At 45.1% G+C, this 14984-nt stretch overlaps 2 protein-coding genes across 3 annotated transcripts in view; both read right to left on the reverse strand.

Annotated features, from left to right (window-relative positions):
- Positions 1–1441: 1441 nt before the first annotated feature.
- Positions 1442–2741, reverse strand: LOC134174744 (syntaxin-1B-like). Its single transcript, XM_062639970.1, has one exon. The coding sequence runs from the start codon at positions 2371–2373 to the stop codon at positions 1492–1494; it is 882 nt and encodes a 293-aa protein (XP_062495954.1). The 5' UTR covers positions 2374–2741; the 3' UTR covers positions 1442–1491.
- A 1895-nt stretch (positions 2742–4636) lies between these two features.
- The window catches only part of BRWD3 (bromodomain and WD repeat domain containing 3), a 58932-nt gene continuing 48584 nt past the window's right edge, over positions 4637–14984 (reverse strand). For both annotated transcript variants that reach the window (XM_062639999.1, XM_062640000.1), the window contains 4 exons: positions 13934–14097; positions 13295–13392; positions 12659–12817; positions 4637–11462 (listed from right to left, as the gene is read on the reverse strand). In XM_062639999.1, coding sequence (XP_062495983.1) covers positions 10675–11462; positions 12659–12817; positions 13295–13392; positions 13934–14097 — 1209 coding nt within the window. In that variant the 3' untranslated portion in view covers positions 4637–10674. The remainder of the gene's footprint in view (positions 11463–12658; positions 12818–13294; positions 13393–13933; positions 14098–14984) is intronic.

Genomic DNA, 14984 nt, shown 5'->3' on the forward strand with positions numbered 1-14984 from the left:
GTAGCCGTCAGCGCTTCCCAGGAGGCTGCTTTGGAATCGGAACATTAAATGTGGGGTTTAATATACAATATAGAGGATGCTTCCCTGTCTCTGACCACATGAGATGGGGCAGGGCAAGCGGACCCAGCCCCATGCTGGAGAGGCTGGCTGGGAGCAGGAGTCACCATAGCACCTCTGGCAGCGCTGAACGACACTCACCCTTTTGCTTGCTGCCTTTATTTGATGTCCATTTTGGGAAACTTCCTTTAGGGTTGTTGGACAAATAGGAGAGAAACCAAGAAAAGGCCACTTCTCTTTGAAGGTTTGGTGGCAAAATCATTATTCCCATCTTCATCACATCGTACATCATTTGGGATGCAGAGCCCACATTTGCACCCCGGTATGTTTCAGGTCATCTTTAATTACACGATTCATCCAGTTTTTAGCAACAAACACAACCTCTGGCCTCCTCCAGTGCCGTTCCTGGATTTCCATTGTGGTTAATTTGCAATGGAAAAAAAACAAACATTTCTTCTCTCAGATAGAAAGTCGTGTTTCTTTTTCTTAAATGAAAATCAAATAAAAAGGTAACTTCCATTCATCAAGTTGTGAATGAAGAATTAATATTCATTTAACCCTCACAAAGAAAAGTACAAAGGAAGCAGCAGGAGCAGAGACCACTCAGCCCGGCCCCTGGGGCATCACCACTCCACAGGGATCAACATTCCTGATGCTGGAGTCTTCCAGGTCAAGAGAAGATATCCATAAAGGGAAAAAGAGGTGCATTCATCAGCCTGTAAATGAAGTTTTGAAAGATTCATAAGAATTTAACCCAATAGACACAACCAGAAGTCATTCGGTTTCCACTCTTCATTAACTTTGGGCTACCTGCTGCAAGGAAAAACTCACCCATCCACACACCGGAGGTTATTGAGAAATGGTTTTATTAAGGCCCAGCTAGAAGAAGAAAATAAACCTAAAGGTGGCCGAGACAACTGGGACCTGACCCCAGAAACTGCCACGCTGCTCCGTGGGGAGCCATCGGGTCCCCTCGCATGTAACAGCAAACATGCCAAAACTTCAACCCCCCCCCCCCCCCCCCCCCGTTTAAATAGTCATAAAAAGAAGCATTAAACTTCATAAGTTATGTTTCATAGCATTAAAAATGTTTTTCTTTGTTGGGTGCTGCAGCGCTCTGGGTGCCTGCAGTCCAAGTGTGGCGTCCACACCATTAACCAAGGTGTGCCTGGTCCCCGTGCTATAGTGCGCGGTCCCTGCGCCACCGCCGAAGATGCGCCTCGTCCCCATGCTGCCATGCAACGCGTGCACATCCCTCGCACCGTCACACCAGGCTTGCGTGGTCCCCATGGTGCCGTGCAAGGCGTGCACGGCTCCTGCACCACCGTGCGAGAGGCACGAGCGAGCAGCAGGCTCTCATCACACCGCTTCTTGCACGGAGGCAGGGGAAGATCAGCCGGAGCCGCTGTGAAGCCGCCCCGCTGCAGCACGGGCTCACCGGAGGGTCCCGCTGAGGCAGGGCCGGCAGGCGCAGCAGGCGCAGATGCTGAGCGCAGTCGTCAGCAGGGCCGAGAGCCGCGATGGCCGCTGGTACTTGAAGGCTTTCTTCACCTCGCCGCTGCTCTGGGTGATGTAGTCGAGGGTGCGCAGGACGTGGTGCTCCACGCTGTCGGCGGCCCCGTGCTGCTCGGCCAGCAGCCCCTCCAGCCGCAGGAACAGCCCGTGCAGCTCCGCCATCTGCGCTTCCAGGTCGAGGAGCTGCCGCTGGCGCGCCTGGGCCATGGCGAGGTGCTGCTTGGCCTTGAGTGCCTCCAGGTCCCTGCCCACGATGCGGGGCACCTCGGGGCTCTTGGCCAGCTGGTCCAAGTCCTCGGTGCCCAGGTCAATGCCCGCCAGCTCCGCCTGCCTCTCGAGCTGCTCCTTCAGCCTCTGCCGGTAGCGGCTCTCCCGGGCGTAGTGGCGGGCGAGGACGGCGCGGTACCGCCGCAGCAGCAGCCACTGCTGGGTCTGGCGGACGCGGGGCCCCGCTTGCCCCGTCCCATCCCCTGGTGCTGCCGGCAGAGCGCCCAGCTGGGGCTGCAGGGCCATGGCCTCGCGGGTGAAGGCGGCTCTGGCAGTGCCGAGCCCCGTCTTCTCGCGGGCGATGCTCTCCGCGGAGGTGCAGCACAGCACCGTCTGCTGCGTCCTGTTGATGCTCTCCGAGAGCTCCTCCAGCCGGTCCAGGGCCCGCCAGAGCTCGGCTGCCTCCCGCAGCGCCCGGCTGACGGGGCTGGCGTCGTCCCCAGCGAACACCGGGTTGTCGAAGCACAGAGCATCCTCATGCGGGTTGCCCTCGGCCGCGGCTCGCTGCTGCAGCTCCGCCAGCCGGTCCCTCATGGTCCGCACCGGCCACCGGCACCATCAGTGGGACACATCAGCCCCGGGAGAGGAGGTGCGAGGCCGGAGCTCCCTGCGTCAGCCGGAGCTTTGGAACCGTCCCTCCTGGCACCAGAGCAAACACCGATGGAGGAGGGCAGCCCGTACTGCGTCAGCCTCCCGGCCGGACCCACCGCACCGCACCGCAGCAGGGAGGGGAAAGGGGCTCTGCTGAGAGGCAGAGCAGGAGGAAGGCGGCCTGGGGCGGGAGGGCTGCCAGCACCGTCAGCACCTGCGTCACCTCATGTCACGGGACAGGCGCTCCTGGCTCAGTGTCTGACCCAAGACAAAGGGCTTTTATTCACCAGCAAACCAACCCCAACGTCTGGGATCCTGGGGGCAGAGGAGGGGGTCCCCCCTCGGCCTCCCCTCCTGCTGCAGGGCCCTGTGGTGTGCCTGCACCCCGAAACAGGCGTTCAAACAGCTTCGGAGGAGGAAAGGGCACGTCTCAAACACACACTGCAGCACCTGAACACCTCATAACGTGTCTCAAGAAGCAGCTCCTCATGCGGATAGGACAGCTGAAGGGAAATCACACTGTGGCAGTGCCTGTTTAAATTGAGAAGCTGGGATGGAGGCAAAACTCAGCTTCCCCCTCTCGCGAGGGTCAGCAAGGCTCCGAGGGCCAGACAGTGCCCTGCAACCACCACCATTGCAGTGCCCAGAACATGGGGAGCAGCTGATGGAGGGATGGAAGAGGGTGCTTGAGGGTTTTCCAGGCTGGAAATGAGCACTGGGATAGCACAGCTGCCCTGCACATCGGGGCACGGTAGTGGTTTATCCAAACACTGTCGAAACACGTGAGAATCACAATTTCATTCTAAATCATCTGCAAAAGTTACCATTAAAAAGAATACTTCTATAAAATACATTTCCGAAGTGATGTGAAAGAATAATTGTTCTCTAGCAAATCGATATTTTATATCATATACTTTATGACATGCATTAGCATATATAACCCAAACGTGTGCATGATATAACAGCTATGATAATATCGACAGGAGTGACAGCAAAGGCTGGTTAAACGCAAGTAAAGCAGCTCTGAAGGGAGAGTAATTTCTCTCTAATGCCATTGACGGATGTACTTAGTGCAGGTATTCAGCATCGGTGCAATATAAGTTTGATTTTGTTCCCTGTAACCGAGAAGGCAAAGAAAATAAAACAAACCTTCTGTTCCTGGGGGCTGGAGTTTGAGCGTTGTGTGAAGAAGAAGATACCCATTCACGTCCGGGAGGAACTGCCGTTCAGCCCATTTGAATCAGTGCAGTAAAATGCCAAGTAAGTCAGGAGGTTAACATGGGGAAAAGGCAAAGTAGCATGTGCAAGAGCGGGACATGGCAGGATAAGCTTGAGGGCAGCCAGAACACTAACTTTGAAGGCTTTAAACCACAGGCAGGCTGGTCTTCCTTGGGTACCTTTAACAGTCATGTTTGAGTATGAAACCACTTGTGCCTGATGGTGGCTTTAAAGCTTGTGTGCAGTGGGGCACAGAGGGCCCCGAACCCCTCCCTGCTCACACTGGGGCAGCCCTGTCACACATGAGGGTCGTCGCCTGCCCCTGGCTGAGCCAAGGACCCCTGGCAGCCCCCAGCCTGTGCTGGCCGTGCCGCCAAGGCAGCTTTACACCACCCATCCCTGTTGGAAAAGCCCTCTTTGAACAGTATTATTGCTGCTATTCAACAAGAGCACTGATGAAAAAGGAAAACTTTTTTTGGCATTAAGTACTCAAAAATAGGTGCAAGCTCCTCCTGGAACCAGATCTCAACACCTGAACCCATCAGTGTCCTGCAGCGTCAGGAGGGACCTCCCCCAGATACCTCCTCCTCCTCCTCCTCCTCACCTGCTCTGGTGCTGCTCTGCACAAGTCCTATCACCCTTAAGAGCATTTTTCACATAGTTTCCCAAGAAAGCATCAGCTGTTCCTCTCTTTTTGCCCAGGAAAATGGTATTTTGGAGCCAGATCTGACAATGATTTGAGTAACCCACCCTGAGTGAGACCTCGAGCTTGCTTTTGGCAAAGGTGAGGGGCTCTGTCCTGTCCTCCTCGAGATCCGCAGCTTACAGAAGTTCCTATATCCACTTTATAAAAGTTTCCTTTTCAATAAGCATAAAATTATCCAGTTGAATCAAAAAGCATTTTTCTTTTGATGTCAAAACCTTAATTTTAAGTGTTTTTCAGTCTTTTTCACGTCTAAACTACTTATTAAGTAATGCAAAACCAAAGTAAGAGTTTCTCTCTTTTTTTATTAAGACAATCCCCACAGCTGGAAAATGAAACATCCTAGATTACATAAGTGACTTCAAAAAAACTCTAGAAAAAAATCTTTACAAATTTACATTTGTACAATACAAAAACTAACAGCTCATTGCATATAAATATTACATTTGGTCTGCCAACAAGTGGCATCAAAATCCCTGAAGTATTCATTTAAAGGGACCTGAGATAGCGGATGTGAAGATATGGGCATAAATATCACCTGGGAAAAAAAAAAAAATCAATATAGAAAGTAGACATAATTCTAATAGATTTTTGCATGTTTTGGAGTAATATAAATCATCCAGAACGTGACCTGGAGAGTCTAAACCACATGAATTTCATCGCGCCACATCAATGGGTGTTTGGAAATGAAGTCTGCTGTAATGACTCATGAAGGAATGACAAGCCTGTGTTAGTACTTCTACAGAATAGTCATCAGATGTTGATATCTGAAAACAGCCGAGCAGCCACCGCTCTCTGAGGAGGCATTTTGGGGAAGAGAAATGGAGGATTTGGAGTTTATCTGCCAAGGAGCTAGACGGCCGCGATGCAGGCGGGAACCCCAACCCCTCCTGCCAACACTCGGGCAGGACCCTGGCTCTGCAGCCACCAGAGCAGCTCCTTTTGCCATCCCGCCTGCTTCCAACAGAGCCAGGAATCAGGAGAACTGCAGCGTTTGCCAATTAAATAACCCAACACTGAGAAACTGCTCTTAGTTGTCCACTGGTTTAAATATTTCCCAAGTATTACACATCTGTCAGTTCCCAAATGCGACTGCAGTTATCTGCCAGGCAGTACTGCCTCGCAAGGGCAGCACCAAGCTGCTCGGTTTTCCTTGAAATTCTCACAAACTCTTATCAGGTACCCACATCCATGCACATAAATGTATTTAAGCACCATTTTCATAATACTAGAGTTAAGGCTGAGACAGCAATTCCACTGGAAATCTAATTTTTCAGGGATTCATAGCACAGTTGTGTACGTTTGCTGTGGGCTGAACATGACATTAAAAATGTACAAGCTTCCAACAGGTCTTTGCATTTCTAAGACTAAAAAAGACAACTTTCAGACTAAATTTTGCAGGCTGTTACTTACTGTACATAAAGGAGATTTCTTTTTTCAATGTGTAAACCTCTGATATACTAATATTTGAAAATTATCTATCGCACATGCGCAGTAATTTTCTATAATACATACTCGTAAGAACACAATGACAGCTCCCTACAATACTAAGTATAGATTTACCCATGGATTGTTAACTGCTCCTTCGGTCTCTCAGGTAAATCATCTGCACTGTATAAAACTCTGCATGATGGTTTAAGAAAAAATAAACTCACGTCAGGAAATGTAAACACACAAATGGATTTCTAAAACACTGAATTCAGGACGCAGACCAACGACTGCAGGACACGGCACGCCAGGGCCGGCAGACATCCGCAAACCTCCAGCGATTCAGCCTTCCCTGTCATTCACTGCTCAGTCTAAAGAGGAAGTATTAATCAAATTCTTATCCAAAACTAGCCATTTAAACTTATTTCCTCCTGTTACTACCATGTGATTTTGAACAGTTGTCACTAACATTCTGGAGACACCCAGAAGCAGCATTTTCAAGTGCTTGTTGAGGTCCGTCTTGCCTTTTGCAGTCAAGAGAGCCTCCAAACGCTGTCAAAAGCAACACGCTGTCGCTTGCCTTTCCACATTTCTCAGGTTATTTGGAAACTCTCTTTACTATGCACCCAGAGTCAGCTCTTGTCAGTGCTCTGCGTACTGCACAGTCCTTCCGCTTTTGTGCGGGAGAAGCAGCCAATGTGCATGCTGAAGGAAACATGTAGGGGAAGTTAACATATGCGACAGGACACAACATTTTAAGCAGCCAAAAATCCTCCACAAATTATTTCTTCGTGATGCTATTTAGCTTGATTATGTGCAGGGTGGGATTGACTGGGGTAACGGGGTGGCCTCTGCTTGGTTTGTGGGGAAAGGAGTGATAGAAAGACAGAGGTGTGATAAAACTGCCCTGACCCATCGAAGTTCAAGCACCAACATAAAAGTTTTATGGGTTATTTAAAATAGAAATTCCTCATGAGGCTGGAAGCACATGAATTCTACAAAGGTTATGTTAACTATTATTCATATAGCAAGGGAAAAAAGGAGTCACTCAGGAGACCTGGGGCATGCGTGGTAAGGGACACCAGGTGGAACTAAGTGCCGCTGTACACAGCCATGTGCAAGGAAGCACAAATGCAGTTAGTAGTTCCACTGCCATGCTCCCTGCAACTGCCCATGTCTGAGCAAGGGAAGCCACGTGCTGCCTGCTCTGATCCAGCAGTGTTTCCACACAGGGTACAGATGGCCCCAGAGCAGCCAAGAAGCCAGCCCTCAAACTTCCCATCTTCATTAAATCCACCCCCAGCAATTGGGGAGTGTTGCTAGTAAGTAAGGTAAGGCAGATTTAAAATATACATAAAGTCTTGGGGAAACAAGATAGAATTAAATCCTACAGTCTAGCCAAAATAAAAATTCATTAAGATATCCTAAGTTCATGAAAGAGTATCATAAATAGCCTAGAGGAGCAATAGAGGGAAGTGAAAGAAGAGAGGTGGAGTGTGGTAAAGAAGAAAACCAAAAGGCGATAAAGGGAATAAGAAGCAGGCAAAGTTTGGGCTGAACTGAGACAACAGCACATCACTACTGCAAAACACGCTTCGCCATTCATGCCCTGATCTGGAAAGAAACAGGAGCACTCGGGGCCAGAGGATTTGTAGCTAGGAGCAATCTGCAGACAAATGTGCACACAAGATGTTCAGCCCCATTCTCCAGAGGATGGAGCGCATGGGCTCACATGCTGCTGCTAGTAAAGTCCTGTTTTCCAAGGTGTCTCCGAATGGCTCAAGTGCTCCAGCAACTCGGAAGAGGGATCACACAAGACTGCACAGCTCTGAAGCACCAGTGTGCAAGCACTGAGCCTGCAGCAGCAGGGGAACCCCTGGCCTGCCCGCACGCCTTGTCTGCCATTGGGAATCTGATAATCAGACCTTCAAACCCTATGCTTAGGCAGAGTCTTGGGGTTTTTTGTTAAAAGTGCAAGGAGAAAGACTATGGTCCTGACTCTGCAACACGCCGGGAGCTCGGCTGCTTAGCGAGGTGCTGGCTGAGCACCAAGGCTCTGGATCAGGGAGTGAGAGGGTACAAGATTTAAACCACTGTACCGCTCCTGCTGCACCAGTTGGGCTGACACTAAGTTTTCTGCAACTAAAGTGGCTCCTGATAGGATCTGGGGTTTGAGAAAAAGTGTCCAAGTTACTACGAAGCTATAATTCCACGGAACGAGGGTACCAGAAATCAACTGCCTAACTCAGAGAAAGAACCCAGATACAAAACCAAGTAAAAATAACATCTCTAAACCCAAGTTATTTCTCTCATGCTTATAAAAGGTTGTCATGCACAAAAAAAGCCGCTGTTTTTTTTTTTACAATAAGCAATAGTTCTGTTGTTCTAGACACCCTGCTGTCTAGCTCTTAATCATGTAACACATTTGATTAATACTTACGCCACAGCAAAGTGATGCTTCACTGTTATCTTCACAGTACTTCATTACATAGAAAAGATACATTTAAGAACATATTTAATATTATTCTAATTGCTGCTAAAATACACAAACTTATAAAATGATTTCTCTGGAATCCACGTTTTCTCTCTCCCCAACCCCTACACAAAATAAATAAGTGGATCTTCGGCCAGTCAGAAATATAGGAAAAGCATTTCTTCTGCATTTCAAGATTTTCAGGCTTTAGAACAGAAACCATAGTGTCTACATGAGCTCAACGGGACTGATCTAGAAGGGGTGTGAATCTGACTATGAACTGATGCATACATGCTATTCCTGGTTACCATATGTAGAAGGACCAATCAGTGGAACAAATAATACATTTCTTATAAATATATATGTGTGTATATATATACATATATATGAGAGAGATGATAGGACAGGTGTTTATATTTTAAAGCCCAATACAGAACTAGGAGAGTCTCTGCACTTCCTCACCCTCCCATCAAAACACAACTAAATTAAGTCCAGAAACAGATCACGGCCAATTCAAAACATCTGTTACAAAATTAAAAGTGTGATTTTTTTTGTCCTGTACCATAAACTCATACTAATGCTCTGAGTGATTTAGGATATACTCTCCTCCTTCACAAAACTAAACCTCTGCATTTTTTCAAGTCATTTTGCATCTAACTAGAGTTTTTGGAAAGCGAGATAAAATAGCTAGTGCTTAATATAGAAAGTCAAAAATTAAACTCCTTCTGCATCTGAGAATATACATGGGTCACTCTTTGCTGCCTGAGGTTTTCCAGAATTATTGACCAAGCTGTGCACGGAAGAACTTAAGGATACTGGATGAAAGTTTAAGAAAACCAAAAACTTGGAAAAACTCCACCAAAACTTTCTAATCTCTTTTTGGATTTCTTCTCTCTATGTAATCTAACTCACTCTCTTAACCAAGTGAGAACTGTCAGACTCATTTAGACAACGGGAGAAAACTGAAGTCCCATATATATTCCAGCCTACAAAGCAAGAGGCCACTCATCCTCAGCTCAGCCCATGCCAAGCACCTTTCTGTTCATCAAAGAGCAAGACTACAAACATCATCACATACTGTACTATTACTACCAAAACAATTTCTGTTTTCAAGTTAGCATTTTAACAAGAGTACAGTGCAACACGAATTTTCTTCTGGAAGCTTTAGACACAAGAGTTCATCTGGAGGAAGTGACCAGGAGCTTCTCCATACTGCCACCAGAGCACCACAGCTCCCTTCAACTCCCTCATCACCTTTGAGGGGCGAATTAAACCACACACAGATTTGCACCAAGCAAGTGGCAGCAGAAACATGTGGGAGGCAGTCAGCCTGTCTACACAAACAAATCACCATCTGCTGATAACATCATGCTTCTGAAAACTCCGATAACGACTTCGATCTGTTTTCATTGTGTCAATATAATGAAGATACAGTTACTCCACAACTTCGCAAGCCATTCTAGCCCTCTATGCTCCTTCTTGCCTCTTCTTCAACATGTACTGAATAATAGCATCTATTTTCCTTTAAGTTTCCAGTAGTTGTAAATAGAGGTAGCTGAGCTACTATCAAAAATCACGTTATGCTTTGAAGAGGAGGAACCTTTCAAATGTTGAAGTTACCCCTTAGCTGCACAATCTCTATTAATACTATAAAAATATGAGAGGACAAAAAGAAAATAGATGCAAGTAACTTTTGCATTTGGCACCTTTTGTCTAGATATTCATACTTCTCAAGTATTCTCTTTTTAATAAAGTTAATGCACACATAGGACACACCACATCAAAGGTTTGCTACATATTTACAAGGCACCAACCCTTTGTCACTTTTTACATGAATAAAGAACCGATAGAAAGCACATCAGGACCCCCGTAACTGTAGTATAGACATACTTCAGTTCAGCACAATTCATGAACATTTGGCCTGGGAAGATTAAAATAATCCAGATCCTTCTTACAATATAGAAACTGTAAACATTTTATAGCTGCCTTTAGGATTGGTGTATTGTGCAAAAGTCATAATTATTACTGTGTATAAGGATTTATGGCAGAAACCACATAAAAACTCTGTAAGAAGGTGCTATTTCTATAATACAAAAACAAAACAAGGGAGAGAAGTTGTAATTGTGATTCAAAATGTCATGTTCTTATTGAGAAGCTGGAAGCCTCTTTAATGTGATGAACTTGTAGTGTGTGGGGAAGAATTTCTGTAATTTAAGGCCTAATGAATAAGGCTTGTTTTGACCAATGAAGTGTGGCGATCTGAAGTTTTAAAACAAACACAAACTGACAGAATGGAAAAGCACCACTGTGAAAGGTGAGTGGAGTCCCCGCACAACTTGCTTGGTAGATTTTTCTGGTAAAATCCCTGCAGTAGAAGGCCATTGAAGTTCTTTTTTAAAATTGTTCCAAAGTTTTTCATCTGTCAATAGTTCCATCCCATGAGATGGCTGACCCTGGCTTTTTCTGTCATTTTCCGCACCCTGCCTGACCTGGAAGTACCAAGGTTCAACGGATCCTCGGTGTGCACAAAATTGTCATTATCAGAATCGTCGTTGTACAAGACAGTTCTCCTGCCCTCGTTCCTTGTTTTGATTCGAGGCGGTCTGCTGAACCGCCCTCCAAACACGTTCTCACCAAACTGTCCTCCAAACAGGTTTTCAAACTCATCATCTGTAATTCGGGCACGTTTCGCTCTGGTGGCTCCTCGCGAGGCTCCTCGGCCTCCTCGGCCTCTTCTTCCTCCCCTGCCACCACCTCGTCCTCTGCCACAGCCTCTTCCACCTCTACCACCTCTTCCCCCTCTGCTCCATCTCCCCCACCTCCCCCATCTACCTCTCCTCCCTGTCCCTCTGCCCTGCCAATTCCGTTTCCCACCGCTGAGTTTTCTTTTGATTTTTCTTTTGGGTTTTTTGGATTGCACAACTTTGCTGTAGTCATGGTCTCCATCAATGTAATCCTGATCTGTTCTAGATGTTGATTCAGAGTCTGAATCAGAGCCACTTCTGCTTTCAGAACTTGAACTGGATCCCGACTCCCCGCTTTCTGATGAAGATAAACCAGATTTTTCCTTTAATTCTCTCTTTTTCTTTTCCTCTTCCTCCACCTCCTCCAGGTGCTCATCTTCTTCTGATGCACTTACTAACTTCCTCTTGACTCCTGTCCGAAGTTCTCTGCCATCACCATTTGTAAGTGGTCCGTCAGGAGAGTGATCTAAGCAAACACAAAATAACCCTATTGGTTATCATCATCACACCTGAGCCAAAGAGGATATAAAAAGTGGGATTTGCCTCATTTGCCTTCAAGGTGTGCTCTGGGGATGATCCAGGTCTTACCTACTCACCACAGATGACCTTTATATGCTGTGAAGACAACCAGGTGCTCTAAGGGGAAAACATGTCATACAAGCAAACACAGTTCATCTCATCTGGAAGCAAGGACTGAAAACTCTCTTGACTAGGAGTTCAGAAAAGATCCAGTCAATAAAAGGAGCCCAGTGAGTAGGTTAGACACAACTATCTAACATTAAGCCAGATGAATCCTTCCTAGGGTGCCAAGGCAGAAAAACTCTCTGAAATCCATTTCAAACATTAAAATAAGACTGTGCAAGCAGTATTTATTCCCCATCAAATGCATGTTCTTAAAAGGCTTAGTCCAGGGAACACTTCTAGTAAGCAAAATTTCAAGACAGTAAATAACCCAAGCAAGCTCACTTAATTAAAAATGTACAAAATATCTTGCTGGCTTGGGATCCAAAATACTACATGCTTTCAGAGTTACAAATCTAATACTGGAGATTAAATATCACCTTAGATACAGGACACTAAAAGCTCACCTGCAACACACAACACTGCTACAGTACAGTAGTATGGACTTGACAAAGGCTTCAGGGTTTTAGCCAATGCTCATTCAATGCTACCTCACTGGAAAGTCTGATTAATACGTCCCAGAGACAATATACTACAGTTTACAAACAGTTTTCCTTTTCTAATCACAACCATTTAGTCTTGATTATGATAAAAACATTGAAATTCTTTAAAACTTTTTCATCCTTGTTTTCAATTTGATTAATAAAAGGCCAAGGTTTTAGGGTGGGGGTTCCTTCAGTTTGCTTTGCTTTTTGTAATTCCTGAAGGACTGTAATTCTCCAGAAGTTTAAGAGCAATCAAGCTTATCCATCCGGAGAAATTTTAAAGGACCTCACTGAAGGGCATGTGGCATCATGTGCATGCCACTCTCCAAACAAAAGTTCTCTAAGAAATAATGTAAATTCAATTCTTTGGTATGGTTTGGGAATACAGTATAATGCTAAACTCACACGAGAATATCATAAGCATCAGACAGAAGCAACAGCTTATATTTCTAGTGAAATCAGCCATTCAAATAAGAGAATATTTATTATTTCTCACCTTGTTTCACTGGCGTAGATTTACTCCTGACCGGTCTACTTTTCCCTGGGTCAATGGTATTTCCACTTCGGTTCTGTGCATTTGAGCCGGAGGACGATGGCTGACCTTCCATATCTTCACCAATGGCTGATCCCAGAGGTTCTTCTGCTGTATCTGAAACTTTAGACAGGACACCACTAACGTGACAAAGTAATTTTTATCCCTGTTTACAGAATTATAACGCAAGGTATCCTGGGGAGGCTCTGTATCACGTGAGTTAATAGCCCAAGTTTGGAGGTCTATCTCACCAAGCTGCCTCTGCAGTCATGAAGAGACAGATTGCCCTGGGGTGCAACCCAAAGTAAACTTAATGTGTTTGTTATTCTTGCATCAGATAAGCCTGTATACAGAAAGTCCAGGCTCTTTTCACTAAGTTAATTCTTACTCAGGACAGACCCATGTTCCCCATTCTCCTATCAATAACTGACCAACAGCTGGAGGGCCAATTTCAGCTAACACAGTCTACAGACAACATGCTTCCGTGACCTTGCTACTTGCGCTTTCAACAGGTGGGTTTTGAATGTGTCTCATGACACATTTTGATCTGCACATACTACTTGCTGCAAGAGAAAAGTTGCATTTTAGAAAACTTCTTACCATGAGATGAAACTGAAGAGCTAGTCCTAGTCAAAGGCAGTGAGGTATTCTGGCTGGGTTTAGGTTGAATCTTCATTTGTTTCTGTTTCCCTTTTGGGCTGAAGACACAAAATATCCCAAAGAGATAAAACTGTTAGCATCAAAAGACTCAAATACAAAACCGATTTTCCCTGCAAAGTTCCTTGCTTTCTGAAGCAAATGTATAACATAAGTGATCTCTTTCCCAGTACTTGCACAGGTGTAGTAACACTAAAACTAGTTACAATATCATTCTGTTTGCTACAGGCATATGAGTTTGCAAGAACAATATTTTATCTCACCTTCTAAAACAAATACTCTGTTTACTTACATAATGTATTACACACAAGTCAGCAAAGTGTTATACAACACTTTTTTCCAAGAGTTACTAAACAAAGGCAAAAAGAAACTTGGTCTTCCATTTCCTCCAGAGGGAATACTCCTAGAATTATGCACAAACTATAGATTGAGCATGGAATTTGAGCTCATGATTTTATTACCTAATAGAGCAACTGCACCAGGAAAGGAGACCTACTGTTGCTGACTGCTTATGCACAAAGGCAAGTCTACCGCTGGCATTTCAAATGACACTGAAAGCAAGTCCCACGAGCATTATGTTACCTAGATGCTCTGCTAGTTGAAGGTGAACTGCTACTGCTTCTTAGCCGTTTTCGGTACCGTGTCCTTTTCCTCTTCTGACATTGCATTGCTGACTTGTACTCAGAGATGATATTTTTCATATGATTTTCAAATAAGGCAGATAGTCGAAGCGTCATGCTGTAAATCTGCAGTGAGAAAGCATCGTCATACTTATTAGAAGCTGAATAACTAGAACATCAAGGAAGAAAAAAGAAAAACAATCACAGAGATGCCCACACTTTGTAGCACAGAAGAAAAATTCATGGTGACATTCAGCTACAAGGTTCTTTAAAGATAATTCCCTTCTATGGTACACGCGTTTTCTCACAACAGAAAGTGTTTTCATGAAAAGATGTAATTACTTACAGTAAAAATACTTACAGGGTTAAAGGAAAACGGGTATCTAGATTACTGAAACATTAAACTCCAGAACACATGGAACTGTTTCATAAGATAACTTGAAGTACCAAGAAATAAATAAATAATCAAACTTTGCTGCCCCCTCACCTTTGTTTTTTGCTTTAATTCCCTAGTGATGCATCCTCATACCACCCCTACAGAGATGCACACAGAAACCAACTAAAATGTCCTCAAACCTAATTTCTCTAAGCCAGATGTCAAAACCCTTAAACTGTTTTCCTGTCCTCTTTCTAGGCCTTCCCTCTTGTAGCCTCATCCACAAATTCACTCCTGGCTACTTCTCCATGTTTCAGATTGTATTTACCTCTGTTCAAGATTTTACCTTGGGTGTATTTAAGTCTTGACAAACTAATAGTTCAAAGTTAGCATAAGCCAAACAAAGTTCTTGATTGCTTCCTCATACTCATACCCTTCTGCTGCATCCAGTCTTCCAAAAATTGCGTAAACACCATCAAGGACACGTTATCTCACACTCAGATATCCTCCCATTTCCTGCAGCCTGCCTGAACATGACATCTCTTTGACACAGAATTTTCTTTACATTCATGTAACTCAATTTTTGACCAGACCCTTGCATTTGAGCAATGTCTCTTTCTTCAGTTCCGGTATGTAG

This window comes from Pezoporus occidentalis, unplaced genomic scaffold (assembly GCF_034315485.1).
Source record: "Pezoporus occidentalis ecotype Australia unplaced genomic scaffold, CSIRO_AGI_Poc_V1 ctg63, whole genome shotgun sequence".
In the NCBI taxonomy this organism is placed as follows: Eukaryota; Metazoa; Chordata; class Aves; order Psittaciformes; family Psittacidae; genus Pezoporus; species Pezoporus occidentalis.